General features: G+C 40.2%; 1 protein-coding gene across 5 annotated transcripts in view; it reads right to left on the minus strand.

The window, feature by feature from the left end:
• The window catches only part of C2H8orf88 (chromosome 2 C8orf88 homolog), a 28,450-nt gene extending 11,975 nt beyond the window's left edge, over positions 1–16,475 (minus strand). Inside the window, exon 1 of one of the 5 annotated variants that reach the window (XM_065668568.1) lies at positions 16,407–16,475. In XM_065668568.1, coding sequence (XP_065524640.1) covers positions 16,407–16,428 — 22 coding nt within the window. In that variant the 5' untranslated portion in view covers positions 16,429–16,475. Of the gene's footprint in view, positions 1–117; positions 318–339; positions 432–16,406 lie in introns of those variants that run through there. The other 4 variants (XM_065668574.1, XM_065668572.1, XM_065668573.1 and 1 more) reach the window with 4 other exon arrangements.
• Positions 16,476–16,488: the final 13 nt, after the last annotated feature.

A 16,488-nucleotide genomic window follows, 5' to 3' on the forward strand; every position in this document is an offset into this window, starting at 1 on the left:
ACCTCACCGCTTGTCTGCCCCGCACGCCCCCGAGGACTGCCCCAACCCACCTCAGGCCAACCCCTAGCCCACCTCTGGCCTGCTCCCCAGCCCTCCTCTGGCCGACCCCTAGCCCACCTCTGGCCGCCTCCCCAGCCGCAAGCAGCGCCTCAGCCCCAGTACCCCAGGGGCGCGGCCCAAGCTCGGCGGCAGCTACCGCAGCCGGCGCCCAGGAGGGGTGAGGCGCCGGAGGCCGTTTAACGGTCGCGCCGCCAAGCGGGTGGATGTGGGAGGGGCGGGTAGAGCTGAGGGGCGGCTTGGGCGCCCCTTGGTGTGGCTGCCGTGGCTTCTTGCCGCTACCTGCCGTGTTAGGGAGGGACTGCAGGCTTGAAGGGTGCCTTTCGGGTCGCGAAGGGTTTTGTCGGCCTTGCCACGGTGCAGGAAAGGCGTTGTCGCTAGCTCCCTCTTGTGTCAGGACAGAGAGGGACTGGAAATGGTGTCGGTAGAACTACGTCGCACAACGCGTAGTCATGCAAGCCTAGAATGTTTGGGTTGGAAGCGACCTCCCTGCCATGTCCCCTGCAGGGACACCTTCCACTGGACCAGGCTGATCAAAGCCCTGTCCGACCTGGCCTTGAACACTGCCAGGGAGTGAAAATTAAGAGAAAATAAGTGACTTCTGAACACGACTGCAAGGCCTCCACAACTAAATTCACCCACAAGGAAAAGTAAAATCCACAGGCCTGGGAAAGCAGTCAGAGGGAGCTGTGAACCAGAAACCAGCACTCGCCAGCCTGCCCGTGTCACACCCACCCGTTACACGGGTATGAGGGACCACAGAACAGCCACTGGCTTTTGATTTACACAAGTGATGGCGTCCTGCATGTTTTGGAAATGAAAATGTATTTTTTCTTACAACATGGGATCACAGTAACAGTGGAAATGCCCTGGTAACTCACAAGGGGGCAGACTAAAATTCCCTGATGTTAATTTGTTAGATTCCAAATGATCACCTTATTTACACCACTTAAGTACACATTACTGAAAAGACCTTACATTGGGGGGTGTGTGTGTGTGTGTGTGTGTGTGTGTGTGTGTGTGTGTGTGTGTGTGTGTGCTGTTTTTGTGGTATTTCATAGCACCCACTAACTCTGACTCCAGAGGTTCAGAGTAGGTAGTTAACATCAAGTATATAACAATTATATAAATAGCAAGTACTTAAATAACAGGTATTTAATTATTAATATCCAATGGTAATATTTACAGTCCTGGTTTGTTATATATAAAGACTTTTTTTGTTCTAACACCAAGCATCTTGGTTCATCTTTGCTGCAAGCTCTGATTTTTATTTTTCTTAAGTGTGCAGAGATAAATACCGCCCCTGAAGTAAAGGCTATTATATCTAGAAGTCATGCTCCTGTAGTCTTCTCTCATAACACATTACCTTCCAGTTAATTTCCTGAATTGTCCATGCCTGGTGCACTATCACATTCTTTTTGCAAACACTGATGCAGTACGTCTGCATGCTCGCAAACCCACTTGCTGTGATTTAAATCTGGTTTGAAGTAATTTCTCCCAAGTTAATTAATTTATACTCAGAAATATATATCATGTTTCTTCTGACCCATTATTTATATTCACAGGACTGTCATGTAAAAGTTACTCCCCTATTCATGCTTAACTATTCATGTTATTTGTGTTAACCATTTCTCTACATCAAAATGATTACCAGTTAATAATATGTAAGTGCACATAATTGTCTGTTGCTGCTGCAGAACAGTTACTGGTGGGAAAGTCAGTGGAGCAGCCCAGACAAAGATACGGTTTTTCATGGGGCTGTTGTGTTTTTTGAAAGAAGAGTGTCAGGTGCTACAGACCAGATTTGCACAAGATCAACACAACCTTTTTGTGGTTGACATATCAAAATGGTATCACATATCCTTCCGGTATTTTTGCAGATTTACATATGTGAATGATGAAATAAATAGTAAAAAACCTCACTTGTGTATTTCACAAGGGCTGTAGACTAGGTTCTTGGTTTTAACATATAAGGGAAGGAGAAGGAGCGGGAGCAGAAATAAGGCAAAAAGAAAGACATGGAGTGTGCCAGATATTTTGAAAGCTTGTTGCTCCTGGACCTGCTGGGAAGCTGGGAATATTAGGGCTGGTAATGGCTGGTTTTTGAGGTGCTGACCATCCCAGCAGGAGTAGTTAACACCTCACACACTGCTGCCCGTGAGTTGGCAATACCAGCAGTAACAGTGAGGCCAGCTTTCCAGCAGCCTGGCATAGGCAGAGGGAGCACTGGACCACAGCCATTTCGTAGATCCCAGCAACCTGCTGTCTCAAGCAGCTTGGCCTGTGCCTAGAAAGACTCCTGCTTCTGACTGTGGGAAGTGAAAACATACGCTAAAGTTTCTTCTGCTTTATCAGTTGTCTCTCAGTTTGCCTGGTGCTTGTACTTAACCTACTGGAAATTTCTACTTCATTTGGTATTGTTCTTATATTACGTGATGATAACCTAGGGTTCTCTGAAGTACCTGACATATGCAATATTTAATGTAAAGAGCTAATGACAGGGCTAGCCAAGAAAGATTTATGACATATAACAAAATATAATTATTAAAAGTTTTATTGCTGTGTGAACAAAATACATATATGTAGGGGGAAAACACTGCAAAACCAACTGCTTGATGAACCAGAGAGATTATTTCCTTTGTTTAAATATATTGCTTGTGCTCCTAAAGGCTACAGATTGCAGAAAGCCACACAATCACATTCCTTTTTCTAGATAGGGTTTAGGAAAGCATAGAACATTTAAAAAAAACAGTATCAATATTGCACGTATAAAAATGAGCAGTTGCACATCTAAATGAGGGTGTAATTGTAATTGCACATGATTTTAGTTTTGTAATGGATGGCACTTAATAGGAAAGTAATGGCTTTGTGCTGAAATGAAAGGACTCCTGGGTCAGCCTGAGGGCAGGCTTGTAGTTGCTAGTTTAAAAAGCCATTTTTCCAGTGTGATTTGTTATTCAGTTGTGCAGCGAAATGTAATCATTCTATTTGCAAGTGTAATTGTAATTTATTTAGCAGTACTTTTTGGGAGACTTTTTTTTTTTTTCTAAAGGCACTTTCAAAAGCAGTTTCATGACAAAGCAAAACATTATTTCCGATGCTACATGCTTTATTAGCACGAGGCCTTGTGTGGGATGGTTTAGTGTGAGGTGTCCCTGCCCATGGCAGGGGGGTTGGAACTAGATGATCTTGAGGTCCTTTCCAATGCTAACTATTCTATTCTATTCTATTCTAATCTTTTATATTAGTCAGTCAACAGAACAAACACCAAGAGACAAGAATGTAAATGTCTAAGTGTGCACAGAGAGTATTTTCATTGTACATTTGTGAAGTGGCTCCTACAGCTAAACTAGTGACTTTTCCTGAGGCAGCAGCACAGGGAAAGAATGCAAAAGCTTTTTTCCCCCCTGCCTGTTCCTGAAGTTGAGCTATGCACTGTATTGATGCTGTGGCATCAATACATCTAAGAATTCAGGTTCATCATGAGTATTATTCTTGTTCTTTTTGACTAGGTAACTGTTGAATTAAAGTGGGAAACTATTGCTGTATTTACTGATTACCACATGTAAATATAAAGAGGTTTGTTCAGCATATAATACTATCATCTACATTAAAATATGCAAACATATTTTCTTCACATACAAAAATTTCATTTCTGTAAACTGTCATGCTTCTCTTGGATTAGGATTTTTGTCTTTAAAGTTAATTTTTTAGGATAATTAATTTTAACATATTCTCAACATTTTTTTCAATATTTCTCATTTCTGTAAATGTGGAGAAAAATCTTGACAACATGGATCAAAGGCACCATACGAGTACCAAAAAAAAATCCCCAAATGGTAAATGAAACAAATTTTATAACTAAATATATAAAAGACATCTGAAAATTAAGCATTCATTATCAGGGAGGAGGACTGCCTTGCTCATGTCTCACCACTGAGAGATGGCAGTACTGAACTGCAGAATTACCACATCTAAACTGAAAAGAGCATTCAGGCTGTGTGACCTGAATATTCCCAGTAGCTGCAGACACCAAACATCAAAATTTCAACTGACCTTATTTTGTAGGCTCTGAAAAGCCACCTTCATGTCCTGCTTCTTGAAGGGGATCACAGAAGCTACTGGCAGGAGGGTTAAAAGGCAGAAATGCTGATGGAACCTGTAGGCTCTGTATGTCACAGAGGTTTTACCTAGGCAGCAGGGTCTGCTGTTACTGCCTGCACCAGCACAGGGGCTGCATGCTTTTCAGAGTTGCCCTTTTGGTTTTGATACACAAAACTGTGCCTCTGTTAAGGGAACTGGAATGTGGAGGGCACATCTCATGCAGAGCTTCATTTCGCCATGATTGCCTTGGATAGTGAAGGAAGATGCCATGGGACAGTTGATCCGTAGAGAAGGAAAATTGCCAGACTGCAGCAAACAGCTTGATGAACTAACTGCATATGAAGGTGGGTATCAGAAAGTATCGAAATAGCTGCTGCTTGCTTATTTCTTTGCATTATCAAAAGCATAAGAGAAAGAAGATAAGAAAGATTTGTGGTCTTGCACAAATCAATCAATAAAAATTCATCCACATCTAATACTATTCAGAACAACAAAGTTTTATAATCTATGTATACATACACTTATTAATAGACAGGGTTTTTTCTAACTATATGTATTTCTTTTGTATGTTTTTTTATATATGCACAGGGACAGACTCTTCCATTTAATAGTTGATAATATCCTGGAAGAGCTCAATTTGCTGTGGGAGACTGGAATTCTGAAGTTGTGGCTTAATGAATTTAGTGCAAGTTTTGTATGTTTTTCCTGGGTTTGGCCCAGAATTTCACCAAATATTTGCATAGATTCCTTTCTCTGAATTCTCACCTGTGATATAACTATCATAGCTGAATTACAAGACCTAAAAATCTTTATATATGCTGGAGTTATTCTCTGAATCTGAACATTCAAGAGAAATCAGCTTATGCGCCAGTAGAATGCAGAATTTTGCGTTCAGGTATTAAGAGTCATGGGAACTGGGTTTACTTGTTACGCTGACAGAGATTGTTGTCATAGCTTTTAGTACGAGGGGTATATGTGGCCTCTAATGACTAAGGCACTGCTACCTGTAGATTCGGAATAAAAAATCAGCATGACTCAGCAAACGGCACCAAAACCTGTACCGATAAAGACACAATACAATGGGAATAGAAGAGCCAGAACCAAGCATGTAACAGGAAAAAAAAAAGACCAAAGTTTGGAATGTGACACAAGGAAACACGTATTAGATGTGCAAAAGAGTAGTGATTATGAAAATTGCACACATTAAAACTATGCATTCATGCTTTTCTGGATGGAGATAATAATCTGTTTATATCATAGCTGTGGGGAAAGACAGTTATCAGAATTGTTGACAATTTTAGTTTACATGCCAAATAGGAAATAGGATTTGAAGATAGTAACACTGTTACGTGTTCAGATGTGTGTATATACATATAGGGATAGGAATTACCTAAGTGAAAATTAATCTTTGTAAATAAGTTCATTGTCATGCACCCCAGGAAAGCAGAGTTGCTTTGTCACCCTGAAATAGATTATTGTAAAATTGGAGTGGAAAAACTCTGATCTCATTTAGCTTTTTCTAAATGTGAGGTATGGCTGATTTATAAGGAATCAAAATCAAGTTTCTTACTTATATCGCTACTTAAATTTTAAATTACAAGGGAAAGAGATTAATATTTCTACAGCTTTTAAGTTTATATCTATCTTAAGTCAGTTCTCTGTTCTGTGTCAGTTCACTGTTCTGGTGGCAGTATATATCTAATAGCTTGTAAAGATGAACTGTCAAGATAGCAGTCAGTATAAACTCAGTGCATAACTGATCTTTCTGCATTATGTCATACATCGCCTCTATTTCTGTGTTCTGTGTGTGTGTCTCAGGATTTTAAGAGCTTTGTCCAGTAAATGGGCTTTCCAGCCCTTTCTGCCCTCACACCTCCATGTATACTAAAGGACAGATAGCACTTTGTGTAATATCCATCAGATGTTAAAATCATGGAAAAGGACAGGGGGAACTGCGGTACCTCTGCAGTTCACACATCTCATTCTGTCTGAAAGCAGGCAGGGGAAGAGCCTTAGTCTTGTCCTGAGCATAGACCTACCTACAGTAATCTTGAATGCAGAAAACAGTTTAGCACTGGAAGTTCTATCTGTTGACTTAGTGGATACTTTTTCTCTGCCAGAAACAGCAGTTTGATAGAGGCAGTTGAATTAACTCCTGTCTGGGCAGGGACTCCTTGCAATAGAAACTAATTGCCAGAAGCAGAAAGGCTCTGGCAAGTGAATTCTTGCACTGGGGTGCACTAAGGGAAAATGAATGCATTAAGGGGATAGGCTTGGCATTGCCTACAGGAGATTATCCTGCTAAAAGATGCCAGAAACTGTACAGTTTATGCTCCAGAGCACTCTTCATTTACTCACTGTCAGTTATCTATGCTTGCCACTTCATTGTAGCAATGGACCCATCACATTTCAGCTGTTTTCATAATAGCAGGTTATTCCATCCAAGAAGATGTTTTTTCTCACCTGCATGCTCTATATTTTATCCTGTAATTTACTGTGTGCTAATTAAACAGTGCAAAGGTAGGGAAAAGCAAATGTCACCATACAGCAAATGAGAATAAGGAGCTAAACAGAAACAAAAGAATTGCTGCTGTCATTAACCAAACAGAGCATTAATTAAAAAAAAGAAAAAACATAGTACCTAGAATCATAGAATGGTTTGGGTTGGAAAGAACCTTAAAATCATCTCGTTCTAACCCCCTGACATGGGCAGGGACAAAAATTCTGTTCTGGACCGGAAGCCCTACAACCACCCCAGGAATTAAAATTAGTCTGATTTTTTTGAGTACGCAAAGGTCTCTTTTTCAGTTTATGAAGTGGGATAAAGAATTTCACTGCCAGCAGAATGAACAGGAGACATCTTTGACGTTATTGGGAATAAGCACAGAGTGTGGCCCCTTTACTGGCAAAAATTGAAGGATTGTCAATTCATCTTGCTAAAAATAAACATAAAGAAATCAGATCAAGTTCTCATTTCTCTGTAGGAAATACTGCTTGTTAATCAGTCTGTTCTCTGAGCATATGCTTACAGAGACTTTTGGTCCCACAAGGTATTTACAGGTATTCCTTTGTTTTAATTTATAAATCTTTTTTTTTAGGGCTTTAAAAGTATTACAGTAGTAATATCTTGTGGCCTGGAACAAATTTATATCAGTACATTTTATCTATCTATTTTATATTATTCTACCATGCTTATATTACAAGTTTTTTAAAAAAGTATTTTGGGATAAATATTTTTACAGGGAGCTTTAATCTAGATTTCATGTTTTTCATACAAGTGTAGTGAAAGACACTTGGGGAAAAAAAAAGTCTCTATATATGATGTAGCAAAAAAAAAATGACATTATTTCTCAAAGGTTGTAGCCATAAAAAAGATTTTTAGGCAAGTATTTCACTTTTCATGTTTTTTAATGCCATTGCAAATTAAAACTAAGTTTTATGAGAAACCTGAAATTTTCTGGGATAGTCTTTTTAATAATATGTTAACTGTACTTTGAACAACAAATGTAACCCATTTCCAGATTTGTTTAGCTTTTAATCCACAGGTTTTAATTAAGCACAAAAGCATTTAGGAAGTTGAGATTTTAGAGGGAGTTTTCACATTCTTCACCAGATGTCTGTCACTAGGAGATCAGTTCTGGTGAGAAATCAGCAGGTGAGCTGCTGTGACCCTCTCCTCCCTAAACAACCAGGGGTAGACACGTATTTGGGAAGTTAAACACAGATGTTACTATCCCATACTGATCATTAAGCATGGTCTGCCTTGTCTCAGGAATTTGTCTTTCAGTCTGATCTCACTGCTGCAAAGTGACTTACAAGGATTCCAGTGGTTATCAGTCTCTTACCAGCAATACCCTTTTTTTGCAGGATAAGTAGATCCTAATTTTTGATGTCTTGAATCCAAGCAAAGTTAGCAATATGGCCATCATTAAATCTATTATAGATAGTTGTACTAAACAGAAGAAGTTATGTCACTCTAGTCAAAGAGTATCAAAGAAATGGTTATATTCATTGGAGCATATATGCCTTATTGATTTAGGAAAGATTGTAGGCTTAGAAGAATGACAGGGATTCCATAAATAATAATGAAATAGGAAATTTAGGGTTCAATCAGCTCACATCAGTATCTCATTAAATCAGCTCACACCAATGCTTTCCTTCAAGCCAAGTTTAGGATCTCCTGTTAACTTGAAAATTCTGTTCAAGCCTTCTAGCTCATGCAGCCTCTGTGCTTACAAGTGTGAAACTTAAGGCAGATAATCCTAGTAGGGAAGTAAATTAAAATTTACAAATATAAACATTTGAATTGTAAATGTTACCGTTTTCCTCTGCCTACTCTCAGTATTAGCAACAGTCCGATACACTTAAAGCTGTATTAAAAGTACATGGGCTGTTTTGGGCATAACAAGATTATAAATTCTGCTGTGGCTATGCTGCCTTTTCTGTCAGCGCTACAAGTTCTTGCTCCTGTCACTGTACTGATGGCTGGCTGCTCCTACAGCCAGGAGACTTCTCTGGTGGAGCGAAGGGCAGTGTCACTCCCAACACAGTATCGTGCTGGTGGTGCGTGACAGGAATATTGCTTTTCCCGCAGGCAGTGAAGCATGGCATGGGGCTTTACACACTCTTGACCTGCACTGTCTTCTTAATGCTAAAAGCATAGGAAAATTCAATAGTTTGTTTGGCAAAGCCTGAATTAGAGGAGACAACAATATTCTTTCTGTAATTCACCAGGTAGGAAACTATGGAAAGCTGTCATTTACTGTCTTCCAAAATGAGATATATCCCAAGCTTTCAGTTAGGGTTTCTTAAAAAAAATAAAAAAAAAGAATTAAAAAATTAAACAAAATTAATTAAACAAAGAATTAAACAATTAAAAAAAAAAAAAAAAAGAAAAATTGAACGAATTGCACTAGATTTTTGTTTTAAACTATATTGAAGCAGAATGGCTGCTGGTTTTGGACTTTTTGATTATTTAACAGATAATGTTTTTTTCTTTGTAACTTAAAAAACAAAGGTGAAGAAAAAAAAGGTTTCTTCTCCCTAGTTTTTCCTTTGATAATCTGGAAAAAGCATTCTTGTTAAGATTCCTGCCTCAGGTGTAATACCAGAACTACACAGTGTCTTATGACTACACTATTTCTGCTTTTGCAAAGTAAATTATAGTGTATTTGTACATCTGAGATTTTATTATCAGTAACAGCTGCTACGTTATGTTTTCCAAATTTGAAAGAAAACTCCATTTGTAAGGTTGTGTTTTCTTTTCACTGCTAACAGCCAGAAAAGATATTTATTTGCTGCAAGCCTGCCAGTCCGTGAAGTCTGTTGCATATAACCTCTGATACTGGTGACACTTTAAACAAAATTGGAAGTATTTTGAATAGAAATGGAGATTAAAGTGATTTTTCAGGAAACCTTCAGCATCTGTTCAGCAATAGGCAAAAGAGGCCACCTTAGTGTTTTTCTAATTGGAATAATATTTATGCATTTGGGGACAGTTCTGGTGATAGGGCTGTGTGACAGTAGGTACACAGTGATGCTAACAGTGATGAGTGTTTCATCAGCCTTGTCAGGCTGGTAAAGAGGGCTGATGGCATACTAATTTAGAGATTAATGCTTAACAACAGTGAGAAACTCCTTTTGTGTGTGTGCGTGAGCCAGATCTCTGAGGAAAGTCTAAACTATTTCATACCAGGCCCTGATTCTTTGTTTTATTTTGTATTGTGCATGTATTTTTAACAATTTTGTTTAGCTCCATTAGCTTCCTAGTGTCCAGGTTAGACAATCTAAATATAACAAATGCAATAGCTTTGTATGTGACACTCATTTATAATTTAAATGCAGACATTAAGATTGCTATTGTAGTTCTTTTTCTTAGTTGTTTTGGTCCTTGGGGTTGGCTTTAACTGAAGTTCATATTGGCTCCCCTTTTCCTATTGGCTCCCCTTTTCCTGGGACACACAGTGTATCACTGGGTGCTGTTAGGCTAGGGCACTTCTGCCAGGAACTCCAAAGTCCCTAGGTCACATTGGACAGTGCTGATGGAGGAAACTCTGGTGATCACAAGTGTGCTCATAATCTCAGAGGGAAATCACAGAATGGTTTGGGTTGGAAGGGACCTGAAAGCTCATCCAGTTCCAACCCCTTGCCATGGGTAGGACACCTCCCAGTAGACCAGACTGATCAAAACCCAACCTGGTCTTGAACACTGACAGGGATGAGGCAGCCACAGCTTCTCTGGGCAACCTGTGCCAGTGTCTCACCACCCTCACAGTGAAGAATTTCTTCTCTGTATCTAATCTAAATCTACCCTCTTTTAGGTTAAAGCCTTGTCCTATGCCTAATGCAGAATTGAATGTGCTTAAGAAATTATTAGGCATTTCTTCCTCACTTTCCATAGTGCAATTTCCTCTACCCTGTACTTTGGTCTAACAAATTATTTTCTCTGCCTGTTTTGCATCACTATCCCCTTTTAGGATGCTTCTTCATCATGACACCCTGTGTTACTTTTTTTTTTCCTTCTGTCATATTGCCCAGTTGCCAGTGAGGAAGTCCTTTTCTTTCTTCAGGTACAGGAGTTGCAGGAAAGCCATGTGTATTTCCTGCACCTCCAGAATGAAGGTACCAATTTGACCAGTTCAGAGGAAACAGACACCCAGTATAAAATAGATGTTTTGAGATTTTTAGCTGACTACTACTAACAAACATCTACAGAGAACACATAGGTGAAGTTTTTCTAAGTCAGCTGCATTTCAGCTCACTTTTGCAGGAGAGTTGAAAACATGCCTGACACAATTCCAACTGATCTTGCCAAACTGCTCCAAAGCATAGGGCAGAGATAGCTGGAATTTTCTGACTATATGGTCTTATTCAAGCATAAGAAATTAAACTGTTTTCCCCTGCTTTCATTCCTGGAACACCAGTACTATTTTAACTGAAAGTGCAGAGAGAATATGCCCAAGACAGACAGCTGGGATGGAAAAGTTTGATCTAAAAGGTTAATGTTTGACATTATAAGCATCAACAGAAATGAAACAATTAAAGCTCAGAGGATGGAAATGATAGGCTAGTTAAATATTTTTTTAAGCACTTTTTCTAGTTCACTGACCTTTCCATCAAAATAACAATAGTGTGCATTTATGTTAAAAGGAACGTAAATTACTATTTTTTACTCCTAAATAAGAAAGGTACACTGACTATAAATAGCACTGTAGGCTTTTTCAGCCCTCTCTAGCACTGATTAGAGTTAGCTGAGTAATTTGGGATGAGAGAAAAAATAATCGGAGAATGCCAGTTTGTCAAACTCAGATTTCTGAAGGGAAAACTCCTGCAGTGATTGCATTTTATGCAGCCAGAAGACCCTTAGGAAAGCCTGCTTGCTCTCTGTTGGCTCCTCAGATGGGTGTTTGGGGTTCCTTGCCATAGCCTGCTGAGGGTGAGGGGCTCCAAGCTTGCAGAGCTTCTTGGGAGGTGTATTACACCTTTCAAATTGGTGTTCAATAGAAATAAATCCTGTATGAAAAATTATTTTCTTCAAGGTGGTTTGTGGTTTATCTCTATGAAATAGTTAGAAACTATGTGCAGTGTATTGTAAAGGTATCCCTTATATAGGCAAGTATTCGAAGTATTTAAAGTTTTCTCTGAGAAAATGGTAAATAGTATACTCAGTAGTATCAGTTACAGACAAAACTGAAAATATCTGCAGAAAAAGATAATTACATTACAAAAACATCGAGGAGCCAAAATCCTCCAGTAATAGTACATAGACAACATTTTGGAGGTAAATAATCTAAAAATCAAATTCTCTGTCTTTCTATCTACGCAACAACACTATTTTTTTAAAATTAACTGAAAGTACAACAGGAAGGATGTATCATACATGGGTAAGAGACTTCATTAAGTAACAGTGAAAGTTTAATGAAGTTGCTTTGGAAATACCAGAAATTCAGTCTGGTCTTTCTGTGAAGGTAATATGCTGTGCATTATCTGGCCTGGCCTAATGAGCCTGCTAGTAACTTCTTTCTCACACAGCTTAACTCAAATCAGTCTTGAAATTTGTATCAACCACATCATTTTCCCTAAGAAATACTGCAAGAAAAACAAGCAGCATGGCCTCAGAGGTGTTTTTCTAACCTCAGCCTCTTCGTCCCTCCCCCAGTTTGTTTTTAAACATTAAGCAACACACTTAAATTTTAGTAAGCTGGAATGGTAACTGTGTCATTACAAATTGATATAAAGCTATGCAAAAGACCTAGTATTAAATCTATGTTGAAATAAATTGTAGTTTCTCCATTATGAGACACACTGTTACTGGATAAAACAATAATAAGCAACTGTCCTCTTGACCCCATACATATCATCAGGATTTATTTTTTAGCTGTTTTTTAGGTGTTGTTGAACCCACTTTAATAATTGTTTTACTAAGTTATTGCAATGACATACAGCTTGTCACCTGGATCAGCAATTTCCGATACATACTCTGCCATAGCTGTTACTTTTGTTGATAAGATTTAAGTAAACACACTTCTTGCTCATAACTGTTAAAAAGGAACCATAAAAAACAATTGAGCGTTGATGTCTTTATTTCTTCCCAAAAGCAGCAAACAGTGAATGCCTACAGACAGAGTACAAAAGCAGAAACAATAATACAGGGATAACTCCCTGGTAGACTCCTCCAGATTCCAGTGAAGTGTAATATGATGAGCTGCTGGCTAATCAGGCTAACAAGTAGCTTATTGTTCAAAAATAAAAGCCCTTTTGTGGTTAAAGATGTAGGAAACTGAGCCTAGATATTATTCTCTTGTTGGCTCAAATAACCATAACAAAACAACAAGGTGCTTGGTGACAGCCAGCATGGCTTCACTAAGGGTAAATCCTGCCTGACCAATTTGGTGGTCTTCTATGATGGGGCTACAGAATTGATGGATAAGGGTAAAGCAATTGATGTCTTCTACCTGGACTTGTGCAAAGTGTTTGACACTGTCCCACACGACATCCTTCTCTCTAAATTGGAGAAATATCAATTTGATGGATGGACCACTCAGTGGATAAAGAACTGGCTGGATGGCCGCACACAAAGAGTTGTGGTCAATGGCTCGATGTCCGGCTGGAGACTGGTAAGGAGTGGTGTCCCTCAGGGATCGGTGTTGGGACCGGTCTTGTTTAACATCTTCGTCGCTGACATGGACAGTGGGATTGAGTGCGCCCTCAGCAAGTTTGCCGATGACACCAAGCTGTGTGGTCCGGTTGATACGCTGGAGGGAAGGGATGCCATCCAGAGGGACCTTGACATGCTTGTGAGGTGGGCTGATGCCAACCTTATGAAGTTCAACCATGACAAGTGCAAGGTCCTACACCTGGGTCGGAGCAATCCCAGGCACAGCTACAGACAGGGTAAAGAAGGGATTCAGAGCAGCCCTGCAGAGAAGGACTTGGGGGTGCTGGTTGATGAGAAAATGAACATGAGCCGGCTTCAGTGTGAGCTCGCAGTCCAGAAAGCCAACCGTATCCAGGACTTGTGCACGTTCAGATTTTTAAGATGGTCTCGAACCAGATCCTCTCCTACAGTGGGCCCAAGGTCTTCATTCTCACAGTGCCTCTGTCTGCCTTCTAAGACCTGGGTGGTGCAGTCAGAGCCTTCGCCAGTGAAGACCGAGGCAAAGAAGTCATTCAGAACCTCAGCCTTCTCCAAATCCTGTGTAGCCAGTTCTCCCGATAGCTTCCTCAGGGGGCCTACGTTGTCCCTAGTCTGTTTTTTGTTTGCTGTGTACCTGTAGAATCCCTTCCTGTTATCCTTAACATCCCTGGCTAGGTTTAATTCTAACTGGGCCTTAGCCTTCCTAACCTGGTCCCTAGCTTCCCGGACAACATCCCTGTACTCTACCCAGGCCGCCTGTCCTTGCTTCCATTTTTCATAAGCCTCTTTTTTCCTTTGAATTTTCCTCAGCAGCTCCTTATCCATCCAAGGAGGTCTCCTGGCCCTTCTGCCACACTTCCTTCTATTTGGGATGCAGCACTCCTGAGCTTGCAGCAGGTGATCCTTGAATATCAACCAACAGTCTTGGGCCCCCCTGCCCTCCAGGGCTATATCCCATGGAAACTTACTAAGCAGGCTCCTGAAGAGGCCAAAGTCTGCTCTTTTGAAGTCCAGGGCAGTGAGCTTGCTGCACGCTCTTCTCACTCTCCTGGGGATTTCAAATTCGACCATCTCGTGATCACTGCATCCAAGGCTGCCCTGGAGTACCACATTCTCAACAAGCCCTTCCCTGTTGGTGAGCACAAGGTCAAGCATGGCACCTCTCCTTGTCGGCTCCTCCATTACTTGCAGAAGGAAGTTGTCTTCCACATAATCGAGGAACCTCCTGGATTGCTTGTGCCGTGCAGTGCCATCGTTCCAACAGATGTCAGGGTGGTTGAAATCCCCCATGAGAACAAGGGCCTGCGAGCGTGAGGCTTTTCCTATCTGTCTGTAGAGTGCTTCATCCACAGGTTCTCCTTGACCTGGTGGTCTGTAACAGATCCCCACAGTAATGTCTCCCACAGCTGTTTTCCCTTTAGCCCTGACCCACAAACTCTCTGTAAACTGCTCACCTGCCCCCAGACAGAGTTCCATACTCTCCAGCCTATCCCTAACATAAAGGGCAACTCCCCCCTCCCTGCCTGCCAGCCCTGTCTTTTCTAAAAAGCCTGTAACCTTCCATTCCAACACTCCAGTCATAGGAGCCATCCCACCATGTTTCTGTGATGCCCATTATAGCATACCCCCGTAGATGTGCACATATCTCTAATTCCTCTTGTTTGTTCCCCATGCTACAGGGAACAAGTCTTTACAGTTAGTTACAGGGGTTTTTTTAGCCCTTGATGCTAAACTCCTGCCCCAGCTTCCCCTCTGTTTGTAAAGACATACTCTGTGTGAAAGACTAGAAAAACAGCAGATACTGCTCATCATCCATTTCTCAGCAATAACCACTAATGGCACGTCGGTTGCTTCAGTATCTTCTCCAAGACGGTATCTTATCACTTCATGGTGAATTGCTTATCAGGCTTATTTGAAACCTCGAGCTTCTTTCAACATGCTACTCATGACAAAGATCTCCTGATAGTCTAATTTCAGAAATACTACCCTCTAGTCTTTGTTTTTAAAAAACAACAGATCAGCATGGATGATGGGTACAAACAAAACCAGTACCAGACCCAGCAGTAGGGTTGCAATTAAAAAAACCCAAAACAACAAAAAAACCCAACTGAAAACAAACACACATTCCCTCAGTTTAAGTCCTGAAGTGTTTCAAGTTTGTAAGAAAACTCTTTAATGGGAAGGAGAGTAGGGAAAGGGGAAGATAAAGCCTATAAGCACAGAAGCCTTTCAATGTGAATTCCAATCTACCTCTAACAAAAATAATACATTAAGGAACAGTCCATTAGAAGTCAATGGAAGATATGAGTTCAGTAAAAAGGCCAGTATGCACAGGACAGGATTATTGTTTTTAACTTGGTTTAGAGAAGTTTAACAGATTGAGATGTAGTTCAACACAGATCATGACTGCAAACAAGCCTGTTTCACAAGTAGCCAGATCCAATTGAGTTTCTTATAAAGACCCTTTCGGATTATGCCATTAATTTTCTTACACAGTGACACAATAAATGTAATTATATAAAAATAACTATGCTTCACTTTGCAAAAGGAAGTAGTAGCAAGTATTGTCCTATTATCCAAACAAAAATACTTTGCCCAGGTATCTTCCCTTCTGCTCAAAAAATTTAAGGAGAAAACACAAGATAGGAAATCAAGTACAGCTTAACACCGGGGGGTGGGGGGATTGGGGGGGGAGAGAGAGGGAGAAAGTACACATTCCTTTCATTCATTAACATAATATTATGCCTAAGCTCTCCCTGCCCTTGTTTCAAAAGCAGTAGATGATTTTTTGTACAGCTGCAGCCTACTTTATTTCAGGATGTGGAGGGCAGGCAGTGTTCTGAAATACAAGACAGCTGGAAAGAGCATTCAAAGGTTTAAGATGCAAATGACCATAGCAAATCCCTACAGCAAAAGGATGTAAACAGAATTAGGAAAATAATAAGAGTATATTATCATATTCCCCTCAATAAGTCACTGACTGAAGAAAACAATCCCAAACAGTAGTCTTATCCCTTATTTACATCCTCATTCTTCCCAAAACATCGGTAGTTTGTTCTTGCTGTCTTGTATTCCTGAGGTTGCCATTTGGCAAAAATGCAGAACTTACCTCTGCTGCACAATGTCTTCATTGTTCACATCAGGAAATTCTTCCACTTGTGTATTTTCCTTTACATATAAATAACAAAATA

Source organism: Lathamus discolor, chromosome 2, assembly GCF_037157495.1.
Source record: "Lathamus discolor isolate bLatDis1 chromosome 2, bLatDis1.hap1, whole genome shotgun sequence".
Taxonomy (NCBI): Eukaryota; Metazoa; Chordata; class Aves; order Psittaciformes; family Psittacidae; genus Lathamus; species Lathamus discolor.